We start from the raw sequence: 14,865 nt of genomic DNA, 5'->3' as shown, positions 1-14,865 counted from the left end.
AACTGCACAGATTTCATTGCTGGCGTACTTACAGATGTCTGATTGTAAAATAATAATATGTTGCAGCTGGCATAAACGTGTAGTTTTCAAAGTGGAAAATTGAGTAAAACCATGTCAGCCAGATGCACTAATGATTAAATCTATGGGGAATTGTGAGACTGTGGCTATCACGTCATTTTTCATACCATAATGAAATAAATAGTAAGCTTATCCTAATGTATTGTTGTTTAAAAATAAACATGTACTTCCATGTTAAATTTTTTGCAAATTCTAAAGCCACCTAATGTCATTAGAAACATATACAAGTTTAGCATGGGGTGCCTAAACAATTAGGACTACCTGGCTGTGCCTGTGGATGCGACTTAAATTTAAATGCATTTAGCCAGGGGTACTCTGACCTGAAAGGCACTGGGCATTTTTTTGTTGTTAAAGAGTTACCTGCAAAGTCTTTATAATCAAAGTTTTTTGTTTCTGTAGTTTAACTCCAAAATGTTCTATAAAGGAGATAACAACTTTTATCAAATTTAAATCACATCACAAAATGTTTGCATAGGCCTGGTTAATGAATTTAAAAGGGAGAATTATAGGTCATGTTTGCTTGGTTTTAGTTAAATTTGTATTTCTTTAATGTTCAATAAAAAGTATATAGGTGATCCTTTTGCATAATACAGGTTTGGAAAATGCTTAAGAAAAGGAGTTGCAGCTCAACTCATGCCTTTAGCAAAATAATAAATAGAATTCCAACAGATTTGTACCTGACTTTACACTGTATTTCTCAAGAAAAGGGCACATTTATTGAAACGTGAAAGTTAATTTATCTTTTCACCAATATCTCTTGTAGAGGTATATTGATAAAGGAAACAGAACATATACATGGACTGCTGTGAATGGCACTGATTACAGGTAACTCATTTCTGTTCTTGACTTCTTTTGTGTAGTTAAATCTCCTTTTTGTTTATTTTGTTTAGTATTTTAGCATTGCATCTTCTATAATGTAAGTCAGGACTAGATTGTCTTGTGTTCAGGTTTGTAGGATGTGCTGGGTTCCTTTACAGTTTAGAATTGTTGCTCTGTCTAAGGACCAGAATCTCAGTCTTTCATCCAGCTGTTCAGATTTATCACTGGGGTATTGCAGTATGCAGGAAAAAGACGTTTTAGTCATTGATGTTAAGAATCTTAATTTTCCTCCTACTTTCTGTATCACACCATACTTTGATTTTGAATTGTACTCTTTCTCTTAAATTCTTCCTCTTATTTCATCTGTGTATTGTTCTTGTTTTAGTGTGGATCTTAAAAAGATCCTCTGCTCTGCTTTGGTCTAAATAAAAAATGTGACACATTTTGTGCAGATCTTTTTTCAGTTACAGTCATTGATTATATCACAACTTTGCCAACCTTCATGTCAGATCTTAGGGGCAGGAACCATGCTACTGCTTGTCTCTGAAATCCATATCTTTTTGTGATGAGTTTAAACTAATTATCACTGATAGTGTAAATAAAAACTACATGGTGAATGTCAGCAGTCCAAATAAAGTAATGGGTAAAAGCACATCCCCCCTTGAATGAAGCATTAGTGTGTATATTATTTCAAACTCATTTAAACACACAGCTCTGTAACATTAGAATGGATACAGAAACTTGATGTTACCCAGAACAAATTAATGTTTAGCATGTTCCAGAAAAGTTAAACTATTCTAGTTCATACCTAGATTATACAAATATTGAGTCAAATTTTTACGAAAACAATCTTTTTATTGTAGTGAATTACAGTAGTCCCCAGCCAAGCTAGTTCCCATTTTCTGTTATGTTCTGTACAGACAAGGAGAATGCAAACATTAATTTGTATGTAAAACCAAACAAATTAGTTTTAACAAGAGAATGCAAAGGTAGGATTTTTACTCAGCATCCTATTTTTCTGTTGAGCTGCCTCTGTGTTTATACTCTGTAAGAAAAGAAAGTTTTTTTATTAGACTGTGCCATCTAGCAATCATTAAAGAAATACATTTAATTTATATGATCTCTTAATTCTTACTTAGCTCCCTAGCGTGAGACACAGCAATAAAACCATGGAATCACATTGCAGCAAAACTATTAAACATAAAATTATAGATTTTAATTAGCAGTTTCTGCTAGCAGTAACTGTTAATGACAGGTAAACTGCTACTGATTTCCCTTGAGGAGAATTGGTAGAAGGCTATCACTAAATATTCAGCGATCTCACTTACATTCTGTTTAAATGACAGATAGATGTATCATTAAAGGTCATCTCATTTATGGCTCAATTGTATAACTTTTTTAATGTTAATTTCTGCAGCTATCCATTTGAAACCATTTCAGTTTTACAGTGATGAAATCTGAGTGCAAAAATCAAGGGTGCAATATGAGAGATGATGATACTGCTTTAACGATTGCTCGTACCTCCTGTCCTTTACATACCTTCTTAGAACTAAACTCTTCAATACATGTTTTGAATTTAGTTGCAAAAAAGCCCTGTATTTTTTGATTAAATCTTGCAAATATTAAAATGTTATTGCATAATGATGTTCAAAGGTTTTTAGTGTTGATTGCATGATTCAAGAAAATATTTTGCATCTTGAATGTAATGTGACGTCAAGATACATTTTCTAATGAATACCAATAGTTGTTTTATTAGTAAAAGGACAGTCTGTCACTATATGATGCCAGCAAATCAGTGCAGTGTTACATGCTTGTTTTCAGTCAGTGATCACTTTGACATGTTACGCTGGGATGCTAATATGTGTAGGAGAAAGAAATCACATGTTTCATTATTTGCAATTGTTTCATTATTTGCAATTATTTGGAAATTCCTTGCTCATCTGTTAAAAAGTGCATTTGTGCTTAAAAGCATAAATAAGAAGGAAAATAAACACAGAGAACTTCAGGACCAGCATGAATCCACTTGAGTTTATTACAAAGTGTGAGACTGGTGTGTCACTATATGACTATCTCATCTCATGATAATCCAACTTCCAAACGTGTTAATTGCGTTCAAAACACATAAAAGCTGAAACTGAAAAAGTGCCGCAAATAACACAATTGCTTTATTTGTCTCCTCTTTATTGCAGTTTGGCATTGGTGTTACCATCATACAGCTTTTATTATATTAAAGCCAAAATAGAAGAACCGATAACTCAAGCCAGATGTAAGTACTGTGAAGGTTCCCTGGTTTTGTCTAGTATTGCCAAGTCTCGGATTCACTTAAAAAAACAATGTTTAAAATCCATAAATTTTGTGGAATTCACTGATGTTATCATGATGTACCCAAAATCTACGGCAATGATTCTAACCCATTGTAACATCCAAGGTACAAGAAATATTCTATGAAGATAGAATATGTGCAGGTACCCTAGTTCCACTGACAGCCCCTTCCCCCTTGCTCTGTGCCTCTAGAATCATTGCTTTGTGTATCCTCTGTTGCTGTCATTTTAAGGGTCTGGATACTATTTTTTTCATTCTGTTAGCTAAATGTCGTGATATAGACTATAGAAGTAAAGCATTTTTTTTGTTATTTTTACAGTTGTTACAGTATAATATGTAGCAAATTGTCTCTGCTGCCCGTAGGAGTAAATTAATGTGGAAGCACAGTTTAGTTTGGCTTGCAGCTGGGTTTTTATTCTGCATTTTACAAATAGTTTTAGTGGATGTTTGTAATGTATTTTTGGAATAGACTAATTTCAAGCCATTTACAGATTCTGGAGAGATAATTGGAAATTTTACTTGTAAGTATTCAAATGTCTTTTGTTTATTAGGTGTAACTTAAGTGTAATCTAGATAGTAGGCAAAATACAACCTGTCACATCCTTTTAACTTTATCTAAGTGTTACGATAAACTTGGACAAATATATAGTTAAATAGAAAGTTAGAAAAGCAATATAAATCTCTCTGACAAGCCTAGGTGCTCTTTAGAGAAAACTTGGTTAGTGCTAAATCACTATCCTCCACCGTCACCTCCTGCATATGAAGTAGAATATTGCAAGTTTTTAATATGCAGTGATTTATTTTGTAACTTTGTCAAATAGTAAGCAGTTAGTAGTTTAAAATTAAAGTTATAGTGAATGAATATGTTTCTCTTGATGGATAAAATCATCTGGTTTTGCACTTATATCAATATAACCTGCTAAACAGACCCTTGAAATAGCCACAGCATATAGAAGGTACTCGAGAAATAATTGAGAAGGACATACTCTTCAGTGTTCAAAGTTGTTTGTCTTTTTTTCCAGACTACAGCTGTATGTAAATTGAACCTTTGATCTTTCTATGCACAATATTTTTATTCAAGGGGCTGTTTGAATAAAATATTGGTTTGTGACCCCTTTTGCTTTACCCTGTTTTTTTCTGTTTCCCTGCTTTCTCTTTCTGATGGATAGTGGCAATCAAAAAGGGCAAGTATATTCTTGTTGCTCAATTTCCTTCTGTTTACTGCAGTTGATAATTTCACTTATATTCTACTCCTACTGGATATTCTCCTCTGTATTCTTCATCTCAGGATTCTTCCCATGATCATTGGGTACCATAGCAATAGAAATAATAATTTAAAAAAAGATATCAAGTGTTTTTCTGTTTTCATGCACATTTCAATATGTTGCTAATCTCTAATCCTTCTTTGTCTGGTCCTATCAGTGTTCAGTGATGCCAGTTTTAAAGACCATTCATTTCAGTAGCATTGAAAGTGATGCTTATATGGATGAGTTTTTTAAGCTTTAATGCAGAAAAGACTAGAGGCTTTTTGCTTCGTGTTCTAACAACTTGATGTCCCAAATATTTCTTTGTATCAGAATGTAATTTCAATGAAAACATCTCATATGTTTTCATGTTGTCATGCTAACGAAATATCTTCTCTAAGTAAGTTGTTAAATACATTATTGTTTCCAGGTGTATGTTCTATATAATAATCAAGTAATTTCTTCCTATACTGTGTAACACTGAGAAGTATACAGTATATTAGTAGGACAGTGTCTCAAAATAAACATTTCCTTCTAAATTAATGGATGCATGCAGAAGCTAGGCAAATATTTTGAGAAGAAAAACAATGGCAAAAAGTCCAGTTTACTTACTTGTTTTTCACTCTTCATCTTTGTAGTTTCAGAAACGCTGAAGCTTGATAATTTTGATGAAGCTGGCTATACATTTATAGCACCAAGGTTGGTTAATTTCCCAGTAATAAGTATTATTTCTGCAGTAAAAAGGCATTTGAACAGATTAATCACATTTAGAAAATACAGGCTTGACAAATAAAGTTGCATTTTAGTAAAAAATATTAAGTTAAAAGAGCAGTTATTAAATTCATGTTTTACATGATCAATCTTCTCTTCTTGTTGGAGTGTAAATAGAATTTTCAGGATCTACTTCCTGTTTATATTAATCAAAGAGAGCTGTAAAATCTGATATTGATATTTTAATGGAAAACTTACACACAGCTGTTCATTTCTTGCAGTTCTGACTTATGATTTTAAAGCTTTGTACCTTAGCTTCTCATTTGTTAAATAGATAGTATAATACTTACCTTGAGATGTTTTCCCACTTCAACTTAAAGTGTTTCAAAGCTCTCTGTCACTTAGGGATTAATTAATTTTTGGTTAATTGAGAATAAAAGAAATATTGAGTTATTGAAAATTGATCAAATAAGTTTATTAGTTCTCTGTTTTTTCATGTGAAATTGTGTAGTCCTCATTGCCCATGTAAATGTTTGTTTGCAAGGGAAACATAGTATGATAAATAGTTCTTAAAATTAAGTTCCTTTAAATGATAGTTATGATAAGTGAAGGAAATTTTGTACTATCAATATCAACTAAGAATTGCTGCATTTCTAATATCACAAATTTCTGTATTCTTTCAATTTCAATAAATAGATTGATTCATTTGTAAAACATAGTCTTCTATCTTCAAATGTATTCTCAGCTTAAACTGTTCAATTTAATTTTTCTGAAGGACCAAAGTTACTCATAATAAGTTGCACTAATCAGCAGTTTCCAGCAAGTCCACAGTTGTTAGGCTGATCTACATGGACAAAGCCTGTTTGATATGGAGCTCTGTTTAAATGCGAATGTTGGTATAGTAAAGCAAATTCTGCCTGTAGTCTTTTGGGATCATGGTAAAGTAAGTAAAGGGTAATAAAATAGCTTATTCATATAAAATACTTGAACAGACTTCTTTTGTTCATTAAATTAATTTCATATAGAAAGGTCATTTAAAAAGAGAGCTCCATGCTTTACTTCTGAATACTCTCTACTTTTTAATTAAAGTTGTTTAATGCCACTCGCCATCTAATATTTGCCTTCAAAATGCCCAGTGACTTTTATTGTGCTTTCTTACATTCAGTGATTTGCTCAGTGATATATAGCTTTATTTTATTATATTATTTAAAGAGCAGTAGTTTACTGCTTATCTGTTTTGCATATGTCAAAACAAAGTGTGTTTATATGCTTGTATGGTGTGTTCCCTATTAAAATTGCCTTTAAGACTTCTCAGAAGATAGAAACCTATCCCATAAATCCACCCTTAGTTGAGCATGAAGTGACTATGTTTTAATCAGCAGTCCATGTACAGTTTAACCCAGGAGCAGTCTAAATTCACTGACCATTTTCTTGTTTATTTACTCTATGATCTCCTAATTTCATGGCCTACACTACTCCTGAGTGCTGTTTCGGGGAATCTATGCGGAATCTCATGCATATAGCTTACTTACAATTCATATTTAGGCAGGCACTTGAACATTTTATTTCCTGTAGATGCCTGAAATATTCAAGGTGGTCAACATTCAATACTGACCATGGTAGTCAATTTATTTAATAGTGCCAGCCACCTCATTGGAGTAGCACAGTCCTGCTTGGACTTTAAAATTGCTGAGCTGTATTTGTCTCCTGTAGTAGCAAAGAAAATTAATCTGAGAAGTCTGATGTTTTGTTGTTTTTTCAGAGAATACTGTAGTGATGTAAAAAAATCAGAAAACAACACTGAATTTCTATTGAATTTCAATGAATTTATTGACAGAAATACTCCAAGCAGTCCATCATGTAAGTATTCTCAATTTACAGAAATATTTCTTTAGGAAAATACTTACTCATAGCTGAGAATTAGTCAAAATGACAGCTTTCTGGCCCAAATCATGTGGTTTTGTTTTTATCTTCAACGATTTTTTTTTAGTAGAAATATGTCTAGTGTTGGGATTTTCTATTCAAGGCAGAGATTGTAAAATTAGTTTGCAGTTTTCTGGGTTTACTTAAGAAAGTTTACAGGGCATTATGGATCCATTGTTTTCCACAGTCCCTCTCAGCATTCTGTTTTAGCAGCAAAAAACTACCAGTTCATTTTAATACACTGCAAATATTTTGAATTTATAGTTTTTTCTCTTGAGCACATGAGCCAAGGTATGTCTCAAATAGCCTTCAATGTCTTGTAATGAAATCTTCAGTTTGCTTTCTTGTCAGTGTATATAATCATAATAAGTAAAAAAAAGGAGCTGAGAACCAAAATAATCAATGACCAGAATAAAAGATAAGGAAGTTCTATTGCTGGTTCACAAATTGGTTAAGGAGATATCCCTTGGACTTGAGTTGTTTAAGACCACAGGTTCATGTAACTGATGCTGTGGTAAGCACTGGGCTTTGAGAACGTACTCATACATTTAAATTCATCTTTAAACTCCATTTAGAATATGAAGAGTTATGATTTTGAATGAACCATTAGTAATGTATTGACGACTTGTTCTTATGAAAATTTCAGTGTTTGGAATAAACATTTTCTTTGTCTTGCATTCCCCAAGTCTTTTTAACATGTTGCTGTCAGGGATCACTGATCAATTCAATAAGAATCTCTCTGCTAGGTCATGTAACTAAAGGAATGTGCACTTAGATAGGAGTTAGTCTCACAAAAGGCCTTTTTTGTGTCCATGTTTGGGTGTTTGTTGTTGTTTTTAATAGAGTAATCTTATTCATTGACACAATGCTGACTGAAATTCTACTTGAGTCCCTTAACTCAGTCTTGGAAATGAAAACGTTCACCTCAAATTATTAAACCTGATAATAAATGAAAATTCCAATTTAATATTCACTAGTTACATAAGGTAATATTGAGAACACATTATATTGTAGTATGCACTAGGGCTCAGTAAGTAATTATTACAAAATGTTATCAAATTATTGCAATATTTCATTTTGGAATCCACCAAAAAAAAATTCGCCTTTTTCCTTCTTTTTTTTCTAGTAATTAAGTTACTTAAATTGAAATAATCTGTATACTGGAAGCTTAATGCCTCTTATATTTTGACTCACCTCATTCAACTTTATCCTGTTAGAAGTTGGCCAGAAAGATAAGTAACTACCTCTGTCATTACTAAGGGGACAGTAAGATCAGTTATGTACTGGGCAGAGCTTCCTGCTGGTAAATCAGAGCTACTGGCTTTGTGTCACGGTGGCACATTTAGGCTTCAGTGGATTTTATGAAAAAGCTTTTTTGCTAAAGCTTACAAAGCTTTTCAATACTCAAATACATGTCCCCATTGATCTGTTTTGTGAAAACAGATTGAATTAGGGCAAAAAAAAATAAATATCAATATAGTTTTTCTGGAATCTGAGACTTAAGGTGAAGCACAGCGCATGTCATGGCTCTCAATGGAGCAAAACTGAAGAAAAGTTGGTAGTTTATTTTTCCCCAGAAGGAATTTTCAGTCTCCTCAACAAGGCTGAGCTCCTGTCAGTCACGTAAGAGCTGATTTACCAGCACTGATTTACTGTGTGACATTGAAGACCAAGAGCTAGATTTTCTCTTCACATTATTCAGCTCCAATTTAGCAGTGTTTCTTTTTTTTTCCATAGTGATAAAATCTGTATTAAAGTATGTGCTTACTTCTGCTGACAATTCCTAGAACGTTCTCTTGCAATGTGGTACCGAAAAAGATGCTTGAGAAGCACTGACTTCAAACCAATGTTTTAAAGATTTTTAAAAGTGACATATCCATCTAAACTACTAATTCAAATTAGTTTACTTCCCTATACTCATTTTCAGATGGCAAATAGGCCTTTTTGAGAGGTTGAGACTTAACTGGTTTAAATATATTTATATTGTAGTTGATTTATCTCTATTTTTGTAGTATGTAAGAAAGAATTAAGTGTTGCTTCATTGCAGCATCTGAGATAAAAATTGTTTGAATGAAAACATGCTTTAAAAATAGGTTAATTTCCAAATTTAACATAGGACGTGTATCGTTACCACATGGCTTACTACTATGACACAAATGTCAGGTTTTTAGGATACAATGAAGGAAAAGTTTAAGTGAAGTCAGCAGTGTGAAAGCAACCCATATAACAACAAGCACTTGATGTAATTTGAAATTAGTATGTCTAACAGAAATAGCCCAATTTTTGTGGCTGTAGCATGTTGACAACTCAGAATTTCATTTTATCCATTTAATGAATCTCCATGTCATATGGTTTCAGATGAGTTTCTTGACTCTTTTCACAGGTAATACTGATATGGTCATTAGAGTGTTGCTGGATGCAGGTTTTACAAATGAACTTGCCCAAAATTATTGGAGTAAACTATCTCTGTAAGTATTGTTCTTATTAACTGTGATTTCTTTTTTTGCATGCATTTCAAAATTTGGTAATAAATTAAGACACGTGTCTGTATCTACAGATACAAAGTAAATGTTGACACAGGATAGATATTTAATTTACAGTTATGCCCTTAAATTACAACCCTTGACATAGAAACTTGGCAGAATTTTAGACAGTTTTCATTTTAAATCTTGTTTTTGTTTACAGTGGTGGAGTTGTTGCACAATTTGTTGTTACAGATGGTGGAATTACTAGAGTGTTCCCAAAAAGGTAACAGTTATTATAAAATACTAAAATATGTTATTTTTGAAACATGAAATGATACAATATTAAAAAATTTCTTAATTAAATGAAAAAAAACTTCCTCTGCAGTCTGATCTGTACTGATAACTGTGAAACGAATGGAATGTCTTGTTTTGATTCTGTTTTAGCTGTGTCACTGCTTGAAACTGATCTGTAATATTATTTCTGTAACAGATACTTGTAGTCCAACTTTCTGATCAGTGTACAGTAGCAGTAAAAGCAGTGCCCTTGTGGTAGTAGTGGGACCAGGCTAATCTCTAAGTACTCCAAAGTACTCATTTGTTTGCCACGCTGGCAGGCTGCAAATACTGTAAAGCAGTAGGTGATTTTTTTTTTTTTCAGACAAATAGGAGCAGAACAAATGGTCCAGGGCCTTCAAGAGAGAAAAAAGCATCATAACCAAAGGGCAAAAAGGGAATGTGAAATTGGTCATAAAATCAACTAAACATCCCCATCAGTGACTGGGAATTGTGAGGGCACCAGTACAGATAGCATGGCAAATTTATCTATTTTCTTAGGTTATTTTGTGTTTCCTCAAAAAGAGAAAATGCCAATGATTTTAACTCCCAAAATCAGTTTCTTTTTTGTTTTGGTATTGTTAATGATATATAATTTTTTGGGATGATTTCTCAAGACATAACATGCTATAAAGGTTTATATATATTTTGTTGTATATATTTGTCCCAGTATATCTAAAAATTATCTATGTTCCATTAATACTTTTTTTTTTTACTTTTTCCCCTAAAGTATTTTTATTAAATATACCTGGCAGTTTACCAGTGAAAGCTGACAAAGTCTGAGGAGTATATGAATTAATCTTACATTATTTCCAACTGTGAAACATTTAAAAAAAAACCCCAAACTACTGCAGCACAACTTTAGTGAGATGCTATCTATCTTTTTTTTTAATCACTGGTTTTTTTGTGTTTAGGGCAGGAGAAGATTGGTTGGAAAATGCTGAAACTTATGAAGTCAGCTTCTATAAACGAAGTTTAGACAATGACAACTATATTTTCACAGCTCCATACTACAACAGTAAGTCAATGCTGTTTTGAAATGTTGTCCAGTACTTGTTGTCCAGTGTACTTGTGGAAATTTCCCATACTAGTTGAGGTCACTGACAAAAGTGCAAGTGGGAAACTTGATAAGCAAAAGAATATTGGGACATTGTCCATTATTAAGAAAAAGTTAGCAAAGGGACATAATAATTTGTCTTTGATGGCACCGTATGCCAAAAACAAAGGTGAAAACATGCAGAGTAATGGTGTTCATTTATTATACTGAAAGACTCTTTTACAAAGATGATTTGGCAGAGTTATTTGAAAAGGAAGTGAATAAAATTGCACTTAATAGCAATAACACTACCTAAAAAAGCTTTATTTGAGCCAAGTTCTGTATACTTCCTCAGCACCAGACCTGATTTGGGAGAGCAGGTATAAGGGTGCAGAGTCCTCGACTCTGTACACTGCACAGCTGCTTAATTTAAACTTTACTTTTGAGTTCTGTTTCAAATTGCTGTTATTCACCAAAACCAACTTGTCTGAAATACTATATATGCCCAATAGTAAGTGCTCACTACTAATGCGAGCAGCATTAACCTTGCCAAGCTCATCTAAAACCAGATCCTACTGCGAATTACATACTCCTCTCTTAAACATATGGGATCTTTTATTGTTGTTATTACATACTTACTTATTACATCTTTTCTCAATAAAATATTAACAAGGTGATTAACTAAATTCCCTGAAGCCTTTGTTGTTCCTCAAAGAGTTCCAGAGAATGTACTTTTAACTTGCTTTTTCGTACTAAGCCGTGTTGAAAACAGGCTGAAGACCATCAGAGGAGTAATTGTTGGTCAGTGAGTGGTGTCAGTATAGCCTGTATTGAAAAATACACAGCAGACAGCAGGATAAAATCTTTGGCTCTTATCCTGGCTTTCACAGAGCTGCTCACATGTGTAAAGCTATTCATGGCTCTGCTTGCAGAAAAGAAAAGGTCTACAGCAACTTTACAAAGCAGGGCTACAGTAACTACAAAGCAGTGAAACCACGTACGAAAAGTGAATGAAGAAAGGTACGCAAAAGTATTCCTCTTAGTCATTCAGATGTTGGTGATCTGAGCTATTACAGCCAATAGCCAATGCATAGTACAACTGAGTCAGTGCTTTTGAGTAAGGATTTTTTTTAGTAATGCTGAGTATTTGAATATTAATTAATATTAATAATTTCCCTTTCAGAGGAACAGACTTTATATCACCCTAACCTTCTTTTTCCCTCTTCTGTACTCTCAGAAAGTGGTGCCAATAGCTATGAAACAGGTATTATGGTAAGCAGGGCTGTGGAAATAACAATTGATGGGAAGCTTCTGAAACCAGCAGGTAAGACAGAACGGTGCTGAAACTCTAAACAAATTAGTAGTTTGGTTATTGCTCAACAGTGGATTACAAATTTAATTGAGATTTCAAACAAACTTTACTTTATATAGCATTCTTTTCTCTGAGACTGTTTTAATCTTGCTAGTTGAAATCAAGCCAAAGATCTGGTTGTGTTTGAGTAAGAGTGCTTAATTTATTAGTCTCATGAAGGATGTTGGTGGTCAGACAACAGAGCAAAACTCATATTTTATCCTTTTCCAGTTTAATAATTTAGATGTTATTATAATATTTCCCTTTTTTAGGATTTTACAGGGTTTGTTTTGTTTTGTTTTGTTTTGTTTTTTATTTTACTAAAAAAGACTTTCATGTATTTCTTGTTAGTTGTTGGAATAAAAATTGACACAAACAGCTGGATGGAAAATTTCACAACAACCACAATCAAGAGCCTGGTAAGCAATTGACCAAATCTTTTTTGAACTTTATTTGCATTTCTCAAAGCTTCAGATCCAAATAGGTCTAATAGCTCTTTGTGCCAGAGTCACACTGATGCATAGTTGCCAAGTAGTTGTATCATCCAAATCCACAAAATAAATCTATATTGAAACAGGCTGTATTTTCTACATGTCTTGCTTTCATAATTATAGAACATGGATAAAGACAAAGAAAAATGACATATTCCAGGCAGTATGCTCCTTACTAAGATTATGCTGTAACAGTGAATAAAATCTGCAAAAGAATTGTTTTTTATAAAAACCTAACAACAAACCAAAACAAAACAGAAAGAGATTATTCTATTTTTATTTAATATGGAGGATAGGTAAGCAGTGAACAGTAAGGAGATATATATCTATATATATGGCAACCAACATCATAGCGTTTTAGTATATTATGAAATAGAAATAGATGCTTAATCCTTGTATTCCTTACATCTGATGCTTAGGTGTAAATGGGAAGGAGGCTAAACTGAAGGAAAAACTAATTAATTAATGGTACACTGGAAAGGGAGAGGCAAAAAATGAAAGGCAATTATGGCACAGTTGAATGAGGCAATGTTGCTTCGTTAAGGAAATCAATAACAGTGTCTGGTTGGTTTAGGTATTAGAGCTGCAGTTGAATGGGTAGACAAATGCAGTGCCTAAATGTCAGAAGAGTTATGAACAAAAATAAATAACTGAAAAAGAGAGAGGAAGAGGAATGTCTCAGAATTCATTGGAGATGAATGGCTTCAGCATTATCTTGTTTTGCTCAGGACATAATGCCAGGAGACAGTTATGTGTGTATGAATACACATATTGCTAGAAAAAAAAACAAACAAAACCATCAGAAGCAATAAAAGCCATAAAAGCTAGCTGGAGATGGTGGACATCCTTTATCACATGAGATTCCCTTGCTTTGAAACTGGTGAAGCTTTTTGTAGTCAAAAAAGTTACTTGGCAGTATATTTTCGAGACTTTCTTTCAATAACCCAAACACATGGAACTCACAACACTGATATCCTGACAAGTCCTCCAAACTATTTATCTCTGATATATTGAGTATTCTTAAAAAGAGAGATGTATCAGACTTTGTGACAGACAGTAGAGATTGTCCTGTTGATCATTACTGAATACAGGTTGTTCAGAGAGATATCTGTGATAAACACACACACTCAAAAGTAATTTAAATTAACATACAGATAGTGAAAATCAAATCACTTGTTTTTGTCTTGATTGATTAATATCACTGTGAAATATGGTTTCTTTTGAAACATTTTTGTGAATATTACTCTATTTCTGGTTTTTAGTGCAACAGTGAAATCTGTGGCTGTGAGAGAAATAGTATGGTAAGTATATGTTCTGTTTATGAATATCTGGCAGATTAAGAAAATTCACTCATTCTCTCTAGATTTATCTAAGACAATGATTCTATCATTATTATGTGAGGGTTAATTTTATAGAAAACAGGATTTAGTAATTTGTGTTCTCAGAAAGAGGTGAAGATTAGGAAGGGAGGGTGTGAAAAAGGGTATAAAAGTCAGAGGAAGTGGTCATTGCAAGCATAATTGCAGTATGATTAGAAGAACTAGAGGGAAGGAACGATAAAGAATGATGCAAATAAAAATGTGAGAAAAATATAATGGTTATTTTCAAAGCAAGAGGTGAATCCTGAGGAAAGGGAATAATTAGGAAAAAAAAATCTGAGAAAAAAACACTAGAAGTACCTTAGAGAAGGGTAAATGCACACTGAAAAGCACCAGAGTACATGATGTGCCATTCAACAGTCATTAGCCATCCCCTCCTCTGTTTCCAGCCCATTCAGGGTCTGGGGATCCCATAGCTCTGCTAACACTCAGGAGAGCAGAGCTGCAGTGTATGTCACAGTATCAGATTCTGCGATGTGCTTAAAAGCTTCCTCTGCTCAGTTCTTCTGTGAGTTCTTTTGTAGAGTGTGAAGATCATTAAATGTGGGAGTTACAGCAAAAAGGGTACTCTGGAAGGTTATTTCTTTGGCCTCACTGCTCTCTCTCTAATCTGTGACTCCAAGGATCTTTTACAAAGTGCAAAGCATAGGGAACCAGTGGACTTCCCATTCCTGCACCCGACACCTGGAAAAAACCCACTACTGTCCATGGCA

At 33.4% G+C, this 14,865-nt stretch overlaps 1 protein-coding gene across 1 annotated transcript in view; it reads left to right on the top strand.

The window, feature by feature from the left end:
• LOC104548701 (voltage-dependent calcium channel subunit alpha-2/delta-1-like) overlaps window positions 1-14,865 on the top strand; it is a gene marked incomplete at its 5' end in the record, with an annotated part of 39,265 nt that overhangs the window by 19,035 nt on the left and 5,365 nt on the right. Inside the window, 10 exons of the mRNA XM_010194796.1 lie at window positions 842-903; window positions 3,087-3,163; window positions 5,102-5,162; window positions 6,937-7,034; window positions 9,481-9,565; window positions 9,783-9,845; window positions 10,810-10,913; window positions 12,169-12,255; window positions 12,634-12,701; window positions 14,036-14,074. Coding sequence (XP_010193098.1) covers window positions 842-903; window positions 3,087-3,163; window positions 5,102-5,162; window positions 6,937-7,034; window positions 9,481-9,565; window positions 9,783-9,845; window positions 10,810-10,913; window positions 12,169-12,255; window positions 12,634-12,701; window positions 14,036-14,074 — 744 coding nt within the window. The remainder of the gene's footprint in view (window positions 1-841; window positions 904-3,086; window positions 3,164-5,101; window positions 5,163-6,936; window positions 7,035-9,480; window positions 9,566-9,782; window positions 9,846-10,809; window positions 10,914-12,168; window positions 12,256-12,633; window positions 12,702-14,035; window positions 14,075-14,865) is intronic.

This window comes from Mesitornis unicolor, unplaced genomic scaffold (assembly GCF_000695765.1).
Source record: "Mesitornis unicolor isolate BGI_N332 unplaced genomic scaffold, ASM69576v1 scaffold15341, whole genome shotgun sequence".
Classification (NCBI taxonomy): Eukaryota; Metazoa; Chordata; class Aves; order Mesitornithiformes; family Mesitornithidae; genus Mesitornis; species Mesitornis unicolor.
The sequence above is the reverse complement of the archived record's forward strand: the minus strand, read 5'-3'. Positions and strand labels throughout refer to the sequence as shown.